We start from the raw sequence: 19,690 nt of genomic DNA, 5'->3' as shown, positions 1-19,690 counted from the left end.
TCCTCGGTCGTCGTCGCCTTTGTACCTCGCTTGCAATCCTCGAGTATACCTTCTCAAAAGAGCGTTCAGCTTGCTCCTCCAGAGGCATGGGCAGCAGACTGTCAGTTGCAGCGACGAAGCATACTCTCTACTGCTGCTAAGCAGCACGCAGAGGACAAGGGAGTCGTGCGGCTCGCTGCACAACGGGGCGCGGAAGGACGTCGCATCCGCAGACAGCGCGTTGTCTTGTCCGGGACAGCCCGACGCGCTGTGAGGCTAGTGTCCCACGGCGGGCACGACGTTAGAGACTCATCAAGCCCCTCTGGACGCGATTCACACGGTGCGAGCACAAAGTTGCCTGCGCGTTCACACGGGCGCGCCGCCGCGGTCTGCACCGACACACTTCGCTGCTTCTCTCGCGCCGAGACTTGCGACTGCACCGAGTGCACGCACGAGAGCACCTATCCGCTCCCTGCCAGCCTTCGCGGCTCCCTGCGCGCCGTCGCCATGCCCGCGCCACGCCGCCTCGTCTCGTGGACGGCGCTCTCGCTGTGCGCGCTTCTCAGCCTGAGCCTCGCAGCGCAGCCCGCAGAGGCAAAGCTGCAGCCCGCCAAGCGCGACTACGACTCGCACGTCTACTACGTTCTCGAACTCGATCCGGCGCAGCTCGCCGCTGATGAGGACGGCTGGTCGGCGCACGACGTCGCACAGGCGCTGGGCGCAGAGCACGTCGAGCAGGTTGGAGAGCTCGCGGGGCACTATCTCATCCGCGCAGAAGCAGGCGCAGTTGACCGCGGCGAGGAGGCGTGGACTCCTCCGCCAGCACCCGGCGAGGAGAACGAGGGCCGTGTGCAGCGGAGGGCGATCAAGGAACTCGCAGAGGGCAAGCGGGACCTTGTACTCGAGCGTTACGACCTCCTGCGGCGAGCGCTGCCCGGCCCCGCCTCGTTCCACCTTCACGCCAAACGCTCCCTCGCGTCCTCCGCCTCTCCTTCCTCGCACCGCCGCCTCGTTCGCTCCCTCGAGCGCCAGTACCCCCGCCTGCGCATCAAGCGCGACCTTCCCGTCCTCCCGCCGGACGAGACCTGGGCGCAGAAGCTGCGCCGCCGCGCGCTGCAGCTCGACAGGCGACAGGGCGCTGCTGTCGTCCAGGCCGGCGCCAACATTATCAGTGCCGCAGCCGAGCGCTTTGGCATCGTCGACCCGCTGTGGGGCAAGCAGTGGCACCTCATCAACGGCGTCATGCCGGAGAACTCGGTGAACGTCACTGGCGTATGGGACCAGGGCGTGGTCGGGAAGGGGGTCAACGTTGCGATCGTCGACGACGGTCTCGACATGCACTCTGACGACCTTGCTGCCAACTTCGTACGTCCCTTGCCTTGTCACGCTTCCCCCCCAACCCGGTCCGCTAACCTGCTTGTCCTCGCAGCACGCCGACGGCTCGTGGGATTACAACGACAACACGGCTTTGCCCGAGCCGCGTCTGTCGGATGACCAGCATGGTACACGCTGCGCGGGTGAGATCGCCGCCGTCAAGAACGACGTCTGCGGTGTTGGTGTCGCGCACGGTGCCGGCATCGCCGGCATCCGCATCCTATCTGCGTCCATCTCGGACGCCGACGAGGCGTCGTCCCTCAACTACGGCTACCAAACCAACGACATCTACTCGTGCTCGTGGGGCCCGCCCGACGATGGGCGGTCGATGGAGGCGCCCGGGCGACTCATCGTCAAGGCCATGCTCAACGGCGTGCAAAACGGCCGCAAGGGCAAAGGCTCGGTCTTTGTCTTTGCGAGCGGCAACGGCGGCGCCGTCGACGACCAGTGCAACTTTGACGGCTACACCAACAGCTTGATGAGCATCACCGTCGGCGCCATCGACCGCAAGGGCCTGCACCCGTTCTACTCCGAGGCGTGCAGCGCCAACATGGTCGTCACGTACTCGTCGGGCAGCGGCGACAACATCGTGCGTGACTCCCACGTTCTTGGCGGGAGGATCTGACTGACAGGTGTGACTTCCGCAGCACACGACCGATGTCGGCAAGCGCACTTGCACCGACCGCCACGGCGGCACGTCGGCGGCTGCGCCCATCGCCGCCGGCATCTTTGCCCTCGTCCTCGAGGTCCGCCCCGACTTGACATGGCGCGACATGCAGCACCTGTGTGTCCGCACGGCGGTGCAGATCAACCCGAACGACCCAGACTGGCAGATGACCGCCTCTGGCCGGCCGTACAACCACAAGTACGGGTTCGGCAAGCTCGATGCGTACGCCATCGTCGAGGCGGCCAAGACGTGGCAGCTGGTCAAGCCCCAGGCGTGGTGGCTCAGCCCGGTCTCGTTCGCCAACCCGACGAACAACGCTGCAGGCGAGCCCGTCACAGCCGACGGCGCCGTCGCGCAGATCGAGGTGACGCGGGACGACCTCAAGCGTGCAAACGTCGAGAAGCTCGAGCACGTCACCATCACCGTCAACATCGCCCATCAGCGCCGTGGTAACCTCGAGGTCGAGCTCGTCTCGCCTCGCGGCATGAAGAGCATCCTCGCGCGTCCGCGGCGCTTCGATGAGAGCGTCGAGGGCATGCCCGGCTGGGTCTTCATGAGTGTCAAGCACTGGTGCGTCCCTCAACCTGCCCTCTCTTCGTCATTGTGCTCATTCACGCTTCTTCTACAGGGACGAGGACGCTGTCGGCACCTGGACGCTCCGCGTGCGCGACCGCCAGAACAACAATCGCGTCGGCACGTTCTACAGCTACCAGCTTCAGCTCTGGGGCTCTGCGATCGATGCCGCGCGCGCCGTGCCGTACACGCTCCCGCCCGACCCGTCCGACGAGGACGACGTCGCTGTTCCGCCCATCGTCGCTGCGCCGACGACGACTGCTGCCGAGGACCAGACTGAGCCGACCAAGACGTATGTCAAGCCGACGGCGCACTTGCCGGACGACCATGCCGATGCGCACGGCGAAGCGCACTCGTCTTTCGCCGACCACTACAATGAGCCGACCTCGACCCCCGCCTCGGGTGCTGAGGAGCTTGCCGACGAGGACAGCGATGACGAGACGGAGGACGAGACCGACACGTCGGTCCCGCCTTCTGCGCCGACTTGGGTCGACGGCAGCGGGAGCCTGTACGACCAGACGCCGGGCTACCTGAGCGGCCTGTCGTCGCTCGTCGGCTCGACGACGTGGCTCTTCGTCGCCGCGGGCGTCATCGTCATCTTTGTCGCAGGCACGACCGCCTTCCTGTGCTTGCGCCGCCGCCAAGCACGACGAGCGGCCGGCGGTGCCGGGCGCGGCGGGTACGCCTTTGCGCCCGCGACCGACTTTGAGGACGACGACGACGACGACCTCGTGCCCATGAGCGCGATGGAGCGCGGGCGCGTGCGCCTCGCGGGCGGGGACGCTAGCGGGCCGGGCAGCGCGCGGACGCGCGAGCTCTTCAACGCGTTTGCGATCGACTCGGACGACGAGGGCGACGCGACGGAGCTCGTCGAGCGCGGCAAGTCGGCGCAGCAGGGCGCGCGGAGGTCTTACGACGGGCTGAGCGACGAAGAGGAGCTCGAAGCGCCGGGCCCGGAGAAGGGCCAGGTCCGCTTCCGCGACGAGCCGGTGCGTTTCAGTGTATGCTGATTCCCGTAATTAGCACTGACCTGTCGCCACGCAGGATGACGACTTGAATGCTTCGACAACGGGTCTGACGCTTGCCGAGCAAGAGCGTCGCGCCCGAGCCGAATTCTCGGACTAGATCACCCGTTCTCAAACGGGCACGGACACTGCCATCTTCCCTTACGTGCCTTTCATCTGCTGCACTACCGCTCGCCCTGTACACCGCAAAATCTAGATACCTCGGTTGTGCTTCTCTCCTTTTTCGCCCTCGTTTCCGCTTCCCATCGCTGCATCGGAATCAGTCGCATCATTATCCGCTCTCTTCGCCACTCAGTGGTTTGTGAAGGAGTCAGCGCTCGTTGCCGTGATGCGTAAAGCCGCTCGTAATACAAGAAAGCGAGCGTGGAAAGGGAGTCTATCCGCGCGTCGGAAGCAGGCCAAGCCTCGGCCCCGGCTTGACGAGCCCGATCGACGTGCTTCTGAGGTCGCTCGCCGCGCCCGCTGCTCGGTCGAGCCCAGTGACGGGCTGGCCAAGCGGTAGGAGGCGCGAGGCTGACGAGAGGGGCTTGCTGCGGGTCGCCGGAGCAAGGGTGGTTTCTGCTGCGGCGGGTGCCGACGGCGCTCCAGACGCGTAGAATGTAGGCGGGTGCGGGAGGAGCGGTGCGAGGATCGACTGCGAGCGCTGCAGGTACAGCAGCGTGCTGTTGGCGATCTGGCTCTCGAGCGTGCCCGACGCAGACGAGACCTGCGCGACGCGGATGGAACTAGGTCAGCAAGACCACGCGGCGCAAGCTGTGGCAAGAGACGCACCAGAGCGAAGAAGCGCCGCTCAAGCTCCCGCCACGTCGAAGCCGCCTTCGAGCCTGTCTCATCCGCCGGCAGTACCAACCTCCGCAGCAGCGCCAAGTCCCATGCCGCCTGTGCAGCAACCTCGGCGCGCCTCGCCTCGCTCTGCTGCAGCTCGCCGCGTTCGAGCGCATCGGCGAACGTGACTGCGAGGTCGCGCACGTCTGCCGCGAAAGCGCCGAGAAGGGACGAGGCGATCGATGGGTCGGACTGCGTGCGATGCAGGCCGACGCGGGTGACGGAGGAAGAAAGGGAGCGAAGGGCGGAGAGGAGGGCGGACGAAGGCGAGGACGGGACGAGCGGTTGATCGGGCTGCCCGTTGTGCCGCGAGGCTGCAAGCGCAAAGGTGAGAAGGTACGACACTCGAAGTCAGCTAGTGAGCGGAACGTACCGTCCCATGCCCAGAGGGTAGCGGACGGCGAAGTGGCAGCAGCAATGCTGAGCGACTCGCGCAGCTTGTTGACGGCGTTCTCGCATGCCTGCTTGCGCCAGGCGTCGGGCGAGCGGGCCTGCAGCTGTGCAAGTCGCGACTGCCAATCCGCAACGTTGGACGATTCTGTTTTGCAGCACACGGTCAGCGCGCTGGTCGAAGCAAACGAGGTGGCAGAAGAACGCACCTGGACTGCCAAGCAGCAAGTCGCGCGTGAAGGGCCGGCTCGCCGAAAGGAGGAAGACAAAGTTGCCGACGAAGAGCGAATTGTCGACGTCTGCATTCACGAGCATCCGCATGAGCCGGCGAGGTCATACATTCGATTGAAAGGGAAAGGAGCGACTGACCGCTCGCCACCTCGTTAAGCACGCCTTCGAGCGCGTCCGCCACCTTGCCCAGCGTCTCCCTCGCCGCCTCAAAGTACTCCCTCCGCAGCCTCTCCTTGAGCGCCTCGTCGCCTTCGCGCCTTTCCTCAGCCGCATCATCCTCGCCGACCCAGCTCTCGAGGTCTGCGCGGATCTCGCGCGCGGCGTCCTCGAGCTCGCTCAGCCCGCGGTCGATCAGCGGCGTGCGCCCTTCGACGCGCTTTCCGACGCGCGCGAGGAACCCCTCGAACGGGTCTGCCGCCGCCGCCTGCTCCGTCGCCCCGCCGCTGCTGCCACCGCCGGGGAGGGCGAGGCGCGCAGAAGCGGGGGGCGCGTACGCCTGCGCGCTCGGGAACGCGAGCGCCTCGTCGAACCAGAAGCGCGCCGTGTCGCGGTCCGCATCGGCGCCCTTGCTTCCCGCCCCTGTCGCGGAGGCGAGCAGCGCGAGGAGGAGCGCCTCGAGCGCGGGGTGCACGCGCGCGACGAGGGCGTCGAGACGCGCGCGGTAGACGGCTGCGAGGCGAGACTCGAGGACGCGCTCGAGGCGCGAGGAGAGGAACGAGGCGGTCGAGGCAGAGGCAGGGGTCGCGGTGGAGAGGGTGAGGCGGAGCGAGTGCCGCAGGTAGGCAAGGGGCTTGGCGCCGAACGCGGGCGAGGTGTGGGCAAAAGTGCCAGGCGAGACGGGAGTGGAGAGCGCCGAGATCCAGGACGTGACGCCATTGACGACACGGTCTGTCTCGCCAGACAGCCACGACTCGAGCTGCTGCGAGACGGCCGAGGCTGCGAGAGATCTTTGTGCGCTCGATGAGGCGAGAGGAGGGCAGTACGAGAGGATGGACTGAGGAAGGTGCCGCTGCAGGGTCGAGTAGTTGGGGAAGGTGGCGAGGACTGGTGAGAGGGCCGTCTCGTGGGCCTCGACAGACCCGCTGGACGGACGTTCAAGCTCGACGAGGAGCTGTTGGAGCAAGCCGGATGAGGTGTCGTCGCCAAAGATGGCAGAGACGGCCTCGACGGTCCGCAGGATGAGACCGAGAACCTGCTGAAGCCGCTCAACCACGACTGATGTGTCGAGCGATTTGGACGAGGTGGATGGTGCAAGGAGGATGGCGGAAAGTGCGCGTGAGCGGCTCTCGAGGAAAGTCGAGAGTGCCGAGCCCAGGGTTGAGCCTTTGAGCATGACGACGGCAGCCAGCGTCTTTGCGGCGCGCTGTCGGGGTGAAGGGGTCAGTGCGTGCATGGATGGGAAGGAGGGAAAGACCGCTAACCAGAGGCTTTGCATCCCAGTTCTCCAGGTCTGCCAGCGCCCGCCTGAGCACGACGGGCCGCAGCGTCGACAGCGTCTCCCACTGCTTCTCGACGATCGGGAACGCCTCGAGCAAGCGCCGCGGCTCGTCGTCCTCGTGCTCGGGCGGGAGCTCGAATTCGGACAGCTGGCGGTACACGAGCCGGCCGAGGTCGTCGAGCCGTGCGGCCGGGAGGAAGTCGGAGCGCTCGAGGAGCGAGTGGGCGAGGGACGGGATCAACAGGAGGAGGTGGATCGTGAGCGAGAGTGTGGCCGAGGATGCGAGGGTGCGCTGGCGGCTCGGCGAGTTGGCGCGTCGGGTGGCGGCTTGAATGGCCTTGCCGCGCTTGGAAGGTGTCCCTGCGAGTAACGTGCCTTAGCTTTAAACCAAGAAGACGAACTACCAGCACCGCACCGACAAACATACCTTCGACAGCTGCTCCGGCGTCGCTCACGGCCGCCTCGACCGAGTCGAGCCGGTCCACGAGCTTCTCGGCCGCGCTGCGCATGCGCACGATCGAGTCTGCGGCGGCGAGCAAGTCGCGGTAGCGCTCGCCAACCATGGTGCGCAGCTCTGCGACCTTGGCTGCCGCTGCGTCGCTGTTGACGGGAAGCACAGACCGCGTCAGATCGCTTGCGGTACGGTTCTGACGGGAGGGCCGAGAGCGCACCTCGCCCTCTGCTCGATCCTGCGCACGTCGCGGACGCCAAAGAGGCGGAAGACCTCGTCGGGCTCCTCGAGGGCCATGAGGTCGACCTCGTCCGGATTGGCAGTGCGGACGGGCGGCGGGGCGAGCTGCTGGCCGGGCTTCTTGCGGACATGACCGCGCTTGAAGCGCGCGGGCCCGGCGGGGCTGGCGGTGGTGGTCGCGAGCGAGCCGGCCTGGGACGCGGCGGCCGAGAAGGTGCGGGTGTAGCGCGACGCGCCGCTGACCGACTCTGGGGAGCGGAGGGACGCGCTCCTGAACGAGTGGACGGGGCTAGGCTCGCCGCCCGCGCTCGAGAGGGCGCTGAGCGGCGAGAAGGGCGGGCGACGGCGGGGAGGCGCGGTGGACGCAGGCGAGGGCGCCGAGCGCGGGCGGGGAGTCTCTGGGACAGACGCGCTCATCCCTGCGCGCACTCGCTATCTCTCAACACAAGCAACTCGCGAGGGGAGCGCGAGGCAGCGACGAGAGGCGCAAGTGGGGAGACTGAGTTGGCACCTTGGACCCCGCCCCGCCTCTTCCACCCGCGCAAGCCCTGCCTTGCTGGGGCTCGCCGGATAGCCAAGCATCCACAGTGCATTCACACCCTGGCAGTGCGCCCGCACGAGCTGTCGGCGACGAGCGACGCGGTCGTGTGTGTCCGCATCACCACCCCCGGCGTGCAGCTGCAGCACACGCTCGAGGCGTCGCTTTGTAGGCGGCCGAGGGTAGCTGAGCGAACCACATGCTAGGTGCGCCCCCTGTGCTCCCTTCAAGTCGCGAAATGATGGCGCAAACTGCTCACCTTGCCTCGTTTGCAGCTCTTTCTCGCTTTCCTCGTGGCACGTCTTGCTTGGTGGGCTGCGACTGCTGCTGTGCGGGCAGCTCGAGCTGCTTGCGACCTGTGCAGACCGTTCACCAGTATGCTCCGCGGGTTGCTGGCTTGTTCTCGCTCCAGCGGCCTGCGCCCTCTGTCTCTCCCGCCGCTGTCCGTCCGACTTCCCGACCTCCTCGTCATCGTCTCTCTTTCGCCCTGTTTGAGCTGCTTTGGCTGTTCCAGCGGACTCACCGAGGCTCGGACCGCGTATGGCCTGCAAACGATGCCTCCCGATCGGCCTTCTCAGCGAGGAAAACGGGGTGCGGCTGATTCGCTTCGACCCCTCATCGCTTCTCGACGTCTTGCGCGTCCTCCAGTGGCCTCTTGAACCCTATCGAGTGCGACTATGGCCTTGCCGAGCGCTTCCTGGCGACCTTCGTCCCCGCTCAGTCCACGCTCGGCCTTGGCGCGACTGCGGACGCCACGTGGGCACGCAGCGCCCAGCGACCGCTTTCAGCGTGACTTGAGATGTCTACGCACACAGCGCAACCACGAACAGCGACCTCGGACGGGATGCGACATGCCGAGTGCGTCACGCCACGTTGCGTTTGTCCGCCTCGTGACTCGGGTCCTGACGCTCCCCTTCGCTCGTGCAGGTGCTCACGAGCAGCTCGAGGCTCACAGGAGTACGGGAGAGGCGGTTTGGCGGAGTGCGCGGTCGGTGTCGAGGAGCGAGGGGCGAAGATAGGGTCGACGAGGCGCGTGCCGAGCAGAGACACCAAGTTTTCTCGCGGGATACGCAACTGGCCGCCGCGCCGATGACTGTACGAGGTGCAGAGTGGCCGAGAAGTGCCCGTGCGAGCGCTTCCCACAGCCGAAAGGATGCGAGTGCGCGCTGGCGAGGGGCGCAGTTGCGAGCGGGCGCGGGAGACGGGCGCTCCTCTCCCTCGTCTTCGCACCTTCCGCGCACGCTCTCCTCGCCCCGAGTGCGTCTCTCGCGCGCACCTCGAGCGACTCTCTGCAAGCCCGCCCGCCATGCCCCCGCGCGCGTCGTCCGTCGCGCGCTCGCTCGACGGCGCGGCTGCGTCTGCGCGCTCTACGCCAGAGCCGCTCGCCGCCGCCGACTCGGACTCGCGCGCAGCCTCGCCGTTGCCCGGGCCGACCGACGCTGCCCCCCGTGCGCCGCACGCCGACCCGCTCGCGCGGCAGGAGCTCGAGGCGTTCGGGACCGACGCCGTCGACGAAGCGCTGCCGCACCCTCCGCGCGACCCCAACGCCCTCCACGCCGCGACGGGAGGGGCTGCCGCTGCCGCTGCTGCTGCCGCCGCCAACGGCACCCTCGCCCCCGCCCAGGCCGGGTCCACCCTCAGCGGCGGCGCAAAGCGCTCCCTCGCCGCGTCGGGCCCACTCGCGAGGGCAAAGCGCCCCAAGAACGTAAAATTCAGGTGCGCCCGCGACTCTGCAATGTCCGCACTGTGCCGTACTCACTCGTCGTGCGCGCGCGCAACAGCCCGACCAAGACTGGCAAGGCGCTCGGCCGCCGCGGAGCCGCCCCCGAGGCGGTCCAGGGCGACATGCAGCTCGTGCGCTCGCATTCCGTCCCCGTGATCCTCGGTATGACCTCCGCATTGACCTGCTGCGCCCCTCTATGCAGCCCAACAACGACTTCTGCGATGCCTGCGGCGGGAAGGGCCACTTCCTCTGCTGCGAGGGCGGGTGCTTGCGGTCGTTCCACTTCTCGTGCCTCGAACCGCCGCTCGAGCTCGACGAGGTCCCCGACGAGAGCTGGTACTGCAAGGTCTGCCGCGCTGCTGCCGTGAGTCCCTCGACCGCTTCTTGTGCGCGAGCCTCCTGCGATCTCGAACCCCGATCTCACGTCTTCTCCTCGCACGTCTCGCTCGGCAGAACCCACCGCCCCGCCTCCGCGCCGGCTTCTTCACCGACCTGATCTACAAGGTCGACACCGAGAACCCGAAGCAGTTCTCGCTCACTCCCGAGCTCAAGGGCTTCTTCAAGCATGGTGAGCGCGAGCCCCTGTCTCGCTCGAGCGTCCTGCAGAGCTTCTGTGCTCATGCTTGGACCCAGTTGCGACGGGCACGAACGGCGAGTTCCTCGACTCGATCGAGCACCGCCCGCCTTCAAAGATCACGTACGTTCGGACCTCCTATCGCCCAGGAATCTGCTCGACTGACTTGAATGTGTATCGCAGTGGTCGTGCGATCGGTCAGGAGGACCGCGACGGCTACCGCCTCAAGGACAAGAACGGCAAGCCCATCATCTGCTACAACTGCGACGAGGCGGCGTCGCCTGTCAAGCGGCGGCGCATCATCTCGTGCGACTTCTGCGACCAGCACTGGCACCTTGACTGCCTCGACCCGCCGATGACGGGCATGCCGCCGCCGACGCGCAAGTGGATGTGCCCGCTCCACTCGGACCTGATCGTCCCGCGCAAGCGCCAGCCGAAGCAGACGCAGACGGTGACGATCGACCAGCCGTACCGCCCCAACAACGGCGACATTATCGTGCTCCCGCCGCGCGACGCCGGCGCGCAGGAGGAGGTCGACGAGATGACGGTCAACCGCGTGCGGTACCAGGTGCCCGAGCAGCACATCATTCTCGACTTTTGGGGCCGCCTTACGGGCAAGAAGCTCCCGCCTCCGCCTCCGCCGAAGAAGTGCGTTCTGCAGTTGTCGCAAGCAGGAGCGTTTGACGACTGACCTGACTTCTCGAAACAGGGCAAAGATCAAGTCGCCGCGAAAGCGCGCGGCCACCTCGGGGTACGACAGCGGCGACTCGTCCCCGCTGAGCGACCTCACGTCGTCAGACGAAGACGATTCGGACGAGCAGCAGCCGAGCACGAGCAAGGCCGCTCCCGCCCCGAGCGCGCTCGACAGCCTCGCGCTCCTCGCCGAGGTGCGCTACGTCGACTTCCTCGCACAGCAGCAGCAACAGACGGGCGCGAACGGGACGCCTGCGAAGGACAAGGGCAAGGGCGTCGCCTCGCCCGCGCCCGTCGCGACGCGCGACCTCCCGCCCGCGCAGCCCAACTCGATCCACCGCCGACGCGGCCCTCGCCCGTCCGCGACGCCCGTCGGCGCGCCCATCCCCAAGCGGCCGTCGCTCGGCGGGCCGGGGACGCCCGCCGGTGCGGGCGCCGGCGCAGCGAGCGGCTCGGGCCCGCGCTCGCGCGGCGCGTCGCCCAGCTTGTCCCCCGGTGCGGGTGCGGGCGCGGGCGCGGCGCGGCCGAGCGAGGTCGTGGTCGACTCGAAGGAGGACTTGAAGGCGTTGACGTACGTGAGGAAGCTGCTCCGGGGCACGGAGGGGGACGCAGCGAATCGCGCGGCGCTGCTTGGGTTCCTCGAGGGAGAGGCGATTCTGGTGCGTCCACGCCCTTCGCGCTATTGATCTGCGATGCTGTACTCATCAGCATTTTGGCTCCACAGCCCAAGCTCCAGTCTGCGCCCAGCTCGACGCCTTGGTCACGACCGTGGGACAACACGGCGAAGCAGGGTGGCGGCAGTGCTCCGCAGGCCTCGCCCCCACTCGTCTCGCCTTCCGCGTCGCCTGCGCTCGGCACGACGGCCCCTGACGCCTTCGCCGCTCCTGCGGCTCCGACGTCGGACGCGCAGCCCGCTGCGGCGGCAACAACTCCCGCTCCTCCCGCTGCAACCGCCGACGCACCCGCTACCGCCGCCGCGATCGATGCCGATGCAGCGGTCGCCTCGCAGTCCGGCACCGTCCCTCCTTCCGCATCGACCGCAGAGCCTACCACGCAGAACGCGCTCGGTTCGGCTCTCGCGCCGCTCGCGCAGGGCTCGCCTTCGCTCACATCTGCGACGGCCGAGTCGCCCCTGCCGTTCGCGCTCCCCACCTCGACGATGACGGCGGCGAGTAGCGCCGCCCCGGCGCCGGCAAACCCGGACGCGGCCGATGCAAGCGGGGTGAAGCAGGAGGACGACAGCGCGAGGGCGGAAGAGGCGGATGCGATGGCGGTCGACAACCACCCGGTCTAGTGCGCGCGTCTCTGTCCAGTCTCTGCAGGTCTTGCTCGCTTTTTGCTGCAATGAGGCGATAGGAGAAAGACCCAAAGTTTTCCGTTCTTGCTGGTGAGCACACGGTGGAAAAGCTACATGAGATGCTACAACTGCGAAAGGCTGATACAAGAGTGAATGGCACGACGGCTGATACATCTGTGTTCGCACGTCTGATCAGTTGCCGTGCAAAAGGGATGAAGAAGAAAGAACGCACGGGAAAAGCACTCCTGCACCGACGAATTCCTTCACCTCTCGAGCGCCTGGCCACGCAGGACCTCCCTAATCGGCATCGGCTCGTTTGACGACAATGAAGCATTGCGCTGCATCTTGACGGCGTTCGACGGGCTGGGGAACGCGAGCGAGCCGCTCGCGGCGCTGTCGCGCGAGCCCTGCCTCGACCTCGCGTAGGGCGACGAGGCCGACGAGCCGAGCAGGGATGTGTACGACCCGTTGGGCGAGGGCGACTCGATGATCGAGCCGTTGCTGTCGACGCGGCGGTGGCGCGGCGGAGCGGGCGCAGCGACGCCATGCGAGAGAAGGCCAGGCGGAAGCGAGTAGGGCTTGGGAGCGGGGCAGAAGACCGTGTCGAGCGAGGCGCGCAGGTCGTCCGTGCTGTCAAACTTGAGCGATGCGAGCTCCTCGGCGACATCGTCGGGCTGAGCAGAGTACAGCGAGTTGGCCGTCACGGGCGCGTAGGGCCCGCTGGGGCGTCGGAGGCTCGTGGCGCTGTGCGACGGGCTCGAGCGCAGGCTGCCAAAGCTCTGCGAGCCTGCTGACGAGCCCGCTGAGCTCTGCGAGTGCTGCTGGCGCATGGCCGAGGACGCAGCTTGTAGCTCGAGCGGACCCGAGACAATGGGACGCGGCTTGGTCGGGTCGCGGCGGCGAACGGGTTGCGACTGCGGCGCGATGGAGATGGGCTTCTTGACGCGCTCAAAGATCTTCTTCGTCAGGCCGCTCGACTTGCCCGGGCTGACGGTAGAGCTCGAGGTCCCGCTCATTGACGAGCCTGCGCTGCCCTTCCTGTAAGTGTCCATGGTCGAGCCGGAGTAGGCACTCCAGCGCTGTGCGAAGTCGTCCTGCTGCCGGATGCTGCGACGAGGAGGCGGTTCCTCGTTAAGCAAGACCTCGAGCCACGACTCGGGCCCGAAGTCGGCCTCGTCCTGCGCAGCGCGTGGGTTGCGCGGCTCGAAAACCGGACGTCTGAAGCCGTTCGAGCGGCGCATGCGTCCTGCGCTGCCGCTCGTAGTACCCTCATCCTCAGTCTCGCTCTCGAGACCCGACAGGTCGCGCGACGAGTCTGAGTCGTAGCCGAGAGGCGCACCGAGCGAGACGGTCTTGGTTTCGGCTGGTGGCGGCCAGATCGCCAGGCCGGACCAAGAGTGGTTTGCGACAGGCGGGATCTGTGCGAGGTGCGGCGAAGAGACGCGGCGGACCTGCGGCGAAGAGGCGCGGCGGACCTGCGGCGAAGAGGCGCGGCGGGCTCGCGACGACTCGTCGCGCGGCGGCGAGATCGGCGAGCGGGGTTGAACGGGCGATCGGGTCGTGTGCTGCTCCTTCGGCGATGCTGTGGCCTTAGGCGACGTCGGCGGAGACGCGGGTCCGACGCCGGAGAGACGCCGCAGTGTGCGCGAGAGACGATGAGGCGAGGGGTCGACGAGCGGGGGGTCGATTTGCGACAGGCGCTGGCTGCGACGCAGGTTCGCAGCGGACGAGCGAGCCGTGACACTCTTGATGACGATTGGCTTGCCTTTCCTGGGCGTCATGGAGCGCGGCCGCTCACCCGTCGGCGTCTCGCTCTTCGGCGGCGTTTCGGACGGCGAAGACAAGTTCGAGGTGTCGACGCTATCGTGAGCGGACCTGAGTGGGGAGGCCGTCGCACTGAACTTGCGCGGCGGGCAAGGCGAGGCGTCCGAGTCGTCGGTTGCCGAGTCGGCGGTGGCCTCGCCATTCCAGTGCTCGTCGTAGCGAGACTTGGCTCGAGGGGTGCGCAGCTGCGGAGAGCAGAACTTCGGCGATTTTGCCGACTTTGGCGATGCAAGAGTGGAGGGAGAGCTCGCAGCATGCGTAGTCGAAGGCGTCGACGCAGTTAAGTTGATGGCGGGAGCAATGCCAGGGAGGGAGGAGGAGTCGAACGGAGGGTGGTCCTTCGGCGGCGGCAGCGGGCCGACGGTCGACGTCGACTTCGGCGACACAGACGCCGTCTCATCCGGTGATGAGCGCTCCTGGCCATCCGCCTCCTCGACGACTGCGAGCGGCACTGCAGACCGCCGCTGGTACTCCCGCTCCCACTCTCCATCGCTCATGAGCGGGCTGCTCCGCTCGCCTGCCTTGTCCCCGTCGCTGGCCGTCCCTGCGGCACTCAGAACCTGGTGCCGCTGGAGCTGACCCTCCTTCTCGTCGCTCCACTCTTCGACGCTCGAATCGGGACTCTCGCCGCTCTGACCCTCGCCGCCGCTCCCGCGCGCGAGCAGGCTGTCTCCGCTCAGATAAGTGAGCGCCGTATCGGCGCTTTCTGTCCGCACTCGACGTGCGAGCGGGCCGTCCGCCAGGCCAGCAGCCATCTGACGACCCGACGGACCCGCTGCGAGAGAGTACCGCTGTTGCAGGTTTGCGGGAAATGAGGCGGTTTTGTCGAGGTAGTTGAGCGAGCGGCGGCGGTATGAGGCGTTGGAAGTCGGCAGGCGAGGCGAGGGAGTGAGACGATCGGCGGATGGTGAGGTCGTGCGACTGAAACCACCGCTCGAGCTTGTCGAGAGCTTGCGGTTGTGCCGCGGACTAGCTCCTTCAATATCCGACGAGGGAGCTGAAGGGCGGCGGCGAGACGGCGACGTGGGCGAAGTGGACGTGAGGGGCGTGTGGACACTTCGAGCGGGCGTGAGGACGAGCGGTTTCGGGTGCCAGACTCGCGGAGGCGACGCAGAGGCGACGCCTGGTGAAGCAGAGCTCGAGTCGGAGCGTGCAGCGGCGGAATGTCGGCGGAGAGCGATGAGGGAAGGATTCGGGTCGAGGGGCGAGACCGAGACCGAATTCCGAGACAAAGTGCGACGGTGGGCCTGTGCCTGCACCTGAGCCTGGAGGGAGGCTTTACGCTGCAACGTCGCTGCGTATTCGTTCGGGTCGTATCCGCTGAAGTCGAAGCCATTCGCCGAGACCGAGCCGTCTTGAGCAGTCGGTAGCTCAGCCTTCGGAGTCGTGACGCCTTCCGCCTTCTGGGCAAGCTCAAATGGTGCGAGAAGGACCGGGGGCTGCGTGAGCTGGTCGAACGGCACTGAGGAAGTGCATCGAACAAAGGAGGATCAGGAGGTGCCGTGAAGGTGCGGTTGAGATGGACAACGTACGCGGAAGAATAGGATCGTCTTCCCACTCGTCCGCCTCTGCGTCTGGGGCTTCTTGTGCGTCCTCATAAACGGACTCGCCCGTCGTCAGAATGGAGTCCAGTGTGGCGACGCTCGTACGGCTGCTTCCGCTGATGATCGAGCGGGACGGGCGCAGGCGAGACGTCGCTGAGCCTGGAGCAGTTCGAGCCTGTGGACTTGGGACTTGCAATTCTGTTCAGAGTCAAGAATCAGCCACACCGCGAACACACAGCAGGGGAGAGGGCACAGAACGCACGAGCTGTCGAATCAGCGGCGGACAAGCTGTTCGCTGAAGATGACGCCGATAGCTCGGGGTTTGGAGACTCGCTGCCCGAATCCGTGCCGGACTCGCCCAGGGGAGCAGACAGCTCGACGAGCGGTGCGCCGGCGTGGGCTTTCGCCCTGTGCTCCCCTGGGTTGTCGAGCGGCTCGTCCAGCCCGGGCTCGTACACGCCGACGCCCTTGCCCGTGGTTGTGGTGGTGGCGGAGCTCGTGCTCGAGTCGTTGCGCTTCAAGGGAGGGTGGTCGGGCGACGAGAGGAAGGCGAGCTGGGGGCTGGCGGGAGAGCTGTGCAGAGCCAAGTCGGTCGTGGGTGGGGCAGGCGGCGGCAGTACAGCCGCCATTGCAGCTGCTGTGCTCGACAGCGGAGTGTGCAGCTGCTCAGAGGTCGCAGGCGGCGGGAGAGGGCGGCTTGAAGATGAGCGCAATCCCGGGAGGCGATGAAGGCAATCGAGCGCGGGGACACAGGGTCGAGGCCCGGCGAGAAGCTGCACGTGCTTGCTGCTTTTCTGCTTCTTCCTCGAGGGCAGAGACCAGCAACGGAGCAGCAGCAGGTAGAACGCAGTAGAACGGGCCCGCAGAGGGTGCACTCACACCGACCGGCCGTGACGCTCCCCCTTCCTTGCTCGCACCGGTCGTCCGCTCCTGGAGACTTCGCCTCCTTGCCCAACGCGGCAACCTCCCTCACAACAAGGTCAGTCTCACCGCACCCGCCGCGGGTTCGTCTTCCCTTGTGCACAATTCCCTCCGCCCAACGCGGGAAGGCGGCGCGCCGCACTTTGAGCTCGAGTCTTGGGTGCTTCTTCGTCCTCCGGAGCTGCTCGCCCCCTTCCATTCAGACTTGCGAGCAGACGCATGACTGCTTGCTGCACAGCGTTGCCCTTTACTCGCTGCGACGTGCTTTCGCGACTCGGCTCTCGCTCGCTTCTCGGTGTGCAATCCCGCTGCGCCTCCTCCGCTCTTGCGCTCGCTGGCATCGCCTCCTCCGGTCTGCGACGGGTCACCGCGCGCACGCTCTCTGGGCAGTCCGAGCCGATGAGACAAGCTGGAAAGAGGAGAAGGACCGGAACGCTCCACGGATGGTCCGCGGACGGGTACGAACAGGGGTGCGGGTGACTGAAAACGACTGCCGCAGGTGTTGCTCTCTTGCCTCTCGTCCTCACCCAGCTCCCTCTCCTGCTCTCCCTGCACTTTCTTTGCTACCCAGTCTCCCTCGTTGCCATGGCCCCCGTTCTCCCGCCTGCTCTCAACGACGACCCCTTCGTCGAGTGCGTTGATTCTGTCGTTACCCTCCCTCCAGCTTAAGCTGACCGTCTGTTTTCGTAGGCCCGCCTTCCTGGCTGGTCTCGAGGCTGCCGGTTACCTTCAGGTGCGTCTTTACCGACAACCGAACGATGAGTGAGCCGGGCTGATCTGTTCTCCGCCGACAGCGCCTCGACACCTCCGAGGCCCGCATCACGGCGCGCTACCAGCACGCGCTCACCAAGATGCAGTTCGCCTCGCACAGTGAGGAGTTCCTCACGCGTGCCGGCGTCAAGAAGGTCCACCGCTCGACCGTTCAGTGCGCTTCTCCTGTCCGTTCCATCGGACCTTGCGACGGCTGATAGTCTGTGCGTCAAACCTCAGGTTCTTCAGCGAGGACCCGACGCCGCACGACCCGTTCGTGCACGTCATGGTCGGCTCGCTCCCGCCGTCGAGGCAGTCGCTCGTTACGCCGCGCGGCTGCGAGACTTCGGGCTGGACGCCCATCGGCTCGCCTGACGAGGCCGACGGCACAATCCACTTCACCGTGTCGCACCCGGGCTTCTGGCCCGTCACCGTCGTCTTTGACGCCAACTCGAACGACCTCGGCCGCGAGGACAACGTGCGTGCTGTCTATTCATCGCAATCTTTTCCGGACTAAAGCACGCTTGCCTGCTCGTCATACAGTACGCCAGCATCCGCGCCCAGGATGACGAGTCGGACTCGGACCCGGAGGCGTACCTCGGAGCCGTCTCGTCCGGCCGCGGCCGTCGCGGCTCGTACGCTGGCAGGGGCTCCTACGGCGGCGAAGGCACCTCCTACGGCGGAGCCGGGTCAGCTTACGGCCGCTCGTCGAGCCGCCGTCGCGCGTCTGGGTACGACTCGGGTGCTGGTGACTATGACGCCGGTTACGACAGTCGGGGCGCGGGTGGCTCGGGCCGTCGCGCTTCGAGCCGTTCGCGGGCGTACGATGCTTACGACGACGACGCAGCCGCCTCGGACGCTGACGTTTACAACTCGCGCTCGGCGTACGGCGGAACTGGAACCGGCCGCTCCCGGCGCAACTCGATGGCCTCGCGCCGCGGCAGCATGAGCGGAGCTGGGCTCGACGAAGCCATGGAGCGCATGAGCATGGGCGGAGGCCGTGCTTCGCGTGCGAGCCGTCGTGACTCTTACCGTTCCGGCTACTAGTCCACTCGGCCGCTCTCTGCGTAGTCTGCCCTAGCGATCTCATTCTCCTGCCTCTTCCCGTCATTCAGCCTGTTCCCCTCACTCAAAGCTTCGAGAGCCCAAGATGTTCCAGAGAGCCCAAGTCCTGGCACTGATCAATTTGTCTTGCAAGCACTTCACATCTTCCGCACCAACAGCTGCGCTCAGTATTCGGTGTTCGTGTCGTCCATGTGCTTCATGAAGGCGCGCTGCGGTGCCGGCTTAGCAGCCGCAACAAGCTCATCAATCTCTTGCTGCGTGAGCTCCGGCAGAGCGCCTGCCGCAAGTTGCCTGCGGTTGGGAAGTGGTCAATGCCGCCTTTTCACACGGGCAAGAGCACCACGCACTCCTTCATGCGCCAATCCTTGCTCGACGTGGTCACAACGATGGCACCACGCTGTGCAGCAAGGCGGAGGAGGACCTGGCTCGGCTCGACCTTGTCCTTGTCGGCGCGCTGTGCCACGGCCTTGGTCACCTTGTCAAGGACACCGTCGAACTCGCCGCCGGAGAACCGAAGGACCGGCGACGTCGGGCCGTACGCCTCAAGAACAATGTCGTGCTTCTTGCCTGCCGTGAGAAGCGTGCTCGTCAGGGGAAGAAACGGATGCGTAAAAGAAGGGAGAATCGCACAGAACTGGTAGAGCTCCTCGCCGGCCTCGTACATGAACGGGTGGAACTCGATTTGGTTGGCTGCTGGCTTGTGCTTGAGGTCCGGGATGCTTAGGATCTTCTCCAAGTCGCGGATGCGGAAGTTCGAGACGCCGATAGACCTGGCCCTCCCGCTGTCCTTGATCGACTCGAGCGCCTTCCACGCCTCCTGGATAGTCGGGTAGCCGGGCTTGACAAAGTCATAGGGCCAGTGAATGAGGTACAAGTCGACGTAGTCGAGGCCGAGCTTCTTGAGCGAGCTTTCGAACGAGGAGAGCGGGTCCTTGAGCCCAGGGCCCGCCTTGGTCGTCACGAAGAGCTCGCTGCGTGGGACACCGCTCTGTGCGATGGCTTTGCCGACCGAACTGTTACACCGTTAGTCGAGGAGAAGGAGTGTCAGCAGTGGGTTGAAGCGGGTCGAGGGAGACGAGCGGAGGAGGAAAAGCATAAGCGCACGTCTCGTTCCCGTAGGCCTCGGCAGCATCGAGATGGCGGAAACCGACATCAATGGCCGTCTTGACGTAGCCCTGCGCGTCCCGGAAGGTCAATAAGGGTGAGCCGCGGGAGGATCTCGGGGTCCGACGAGGCGAGGGCCTCGCAACGCACAACGATTGTGTCATTGTCGCTGCCGAAGTGGGCGGTACCGACACCGAAAGCGACGCCAGGCGCCGAGTTGCCGTCGGGCAACTTCACGTCGGCGTAAGTCGACATTGTGCGAGAAGCGACGAAAAGGGAGCGAGGAGCGAGAGCACGAGCAACAGCGGCGAGGCGGGAGCGAGCCACTTTTGGGCGTGTGTCTGGGCTGCACGCTCGAGAGCGCAAGTGAGAGAGAGCAGAGCAAGGGAGGGAGAGGGTCGGCGCCGTGCCGAAAGGTGGGAGAGTGGGGTCCGGTTCCCCCTTGATCCCCGGTCTCTTGCCCG

The 19,690-nt window shown here is 66.4% G+C and overlaps 6 protein-coding genes across 6 annotated transcripts; 3 read left to right on the top strand and 3 right to left on the bottom strand.

Annotated features, from left to right (window-relative positions):
• Positions 1 to 486: 486 nt before the first annotated feature.
• On the top strand, positions 487 to 3,718 carry JCM10292_007503 (S8 family peptidase; the record flags this gene model as incomplete). Its single annotated transcript, XM_076646592.1, has 5 exons — positions 487 to 1,344; positions 1,409 to 1,942; positions 2,001 to 2,590; positions 2,649 to 3,582; positions 3,638 to 3,718. The coding sequence occupies 5 exons, from the start codon at positions 487 to 489 to the stop codon at positions 3,716 to 3,718; spliced, it is 2,997 nt and encodes a 998-aa protein (XP_076507834.1).
• Positions 3,719 to 3,994: 276 nt separating this feature from the next.
• Positions 3,995 to 7,610, bottom strand: JCM10292_007502 (uncharacterized protein; the record flags this gene model as incomplete). The annotated part of the gene is made up of 8 exons (XM_076646591.1): positions 3,995 to 4,324; positions 4,390 to 4,757; positions 4,817 to 4,981; positions 5,043 to 5,132; positions 5,203 to 6,427; positions 6,486 to 6,862; positions 6,930 to 7,102; positions 7,174 to 7,610. The coding sequence occupies 8 exons, from the start codon at positions 7,608 to 7,610 to the stop codon at positions 3,995 to 3,997; spliced, it is 3,165 nt and encodes a 1,054-aa protein (XP_076507833.1).
• Positions 7,611 to 9,037: 1,427 nt separating this feature from the next.
• Positions 9,038 to 12,015, top strand: RCO1 (Rco1p; the record flags this gene model as incomplete). The annotated part of the gene is made up of 8 exons (XM_076646590.1): positions 9,038 to 9,447; positions 9,513 to 9,585; positions 9,657 to 9,818; positions 9,908 to 10,022; positions 10,088 to 10,151; positions 10,212 to 10,676; positions 10,738 to 11,380; positions 11,446 to 12,015. 8 exons carry the CDS (start codon positions 9,038 to 9,040, stop codon positions 12,013 to 12,015), a joined length of 2,502 nt encoding a protein of 833 aa, XP_076507832.1.
• A 266-nt stretch (positions 12,016 to 12,281) lies between these two features.
• JCM10292_007500 (uncharacterized protein) lies at positions 12,282 to 16,015 on the bottom strand (the record flags this gene model as incomplete). Its single annotated transcript, XM_076646589.1, has 2 exons — positions 12,282 to 15,304; positions 15,649 to 16,015. 2 exons carry the CDS (start codon positions 16,013 to 16,015, stop codon positions 12,282 to 12,284), a joined length of 3,390 nt encoding a protein of 1,129 aa, XP_076507831.1.
• An 877-nt stretch (positions 16,016 to 16,892) lies between these two features.
• JCM10292_007499 (uncharacterized protein) lies at positions 16,893 to 18,104 on the top strand (the record flags this gene model as incomplete). Its single annotated transcript, XM_076646588.1, has 5 exons — positions 16,893 to 16,939; positions 16,998 to 17,040; positions 17,102 to 17,232; positions 17,298 to 17,535; positions 17,601 to 18,104. 5 exons carry the CDS (start codon positions 16,893 to 16,895, stop codon positions 18,102 to 18,104), a joined length of 963 nt encoding a protein of 320 aa, XP_076507830.1.
• Positions 18,105 to 18,286: 182 nt separating this feature from the next.
• On the bottom strand, positions 18,287 to 19,481 carry JCM10292_007498 (aldo/keto reductase; the record flags this gene model as incomplete). The annotated part of the gene is made up of 5 exons (XM_076646587.1): positions 18,287 to 18,413; positions 18,470 to 18,689; positions 18,753 to 19,135; positions 19,227 to 19,297; positions 19,377 to 19,481. 5 exons carry the CDS (start codon positions 19,479 to 19,481, stop codon positions 18,287 to 18,289), a joined length of 906 nt encoding a protein of 301 aa, XP_076507829.1.
• Positions 19,482 to 19,690: the final 209 nt, after the last annotated feature.

The sequence above is a fragment of the Rhodotorula paludigena genome (genome assembly GCF_050403205.1).
Source record: "Rhodotorula paludigena JCM10292 DNA, Rt_paludigena_JCM10292v1_ctg5, whole genome shotgun sequence".
NCBI classification, from domain to species: domain Eukaryota; kingdom Fungi; phylum Basidiomycota; class Microbotryomycetes; order Sporidiobolales; family Sporidiobolaceae; genus Rhodotorula; species Rhodotorula paludigena.
This window is presented reverse-complemented; position numbering and strand designations above follow the sequence as displayed.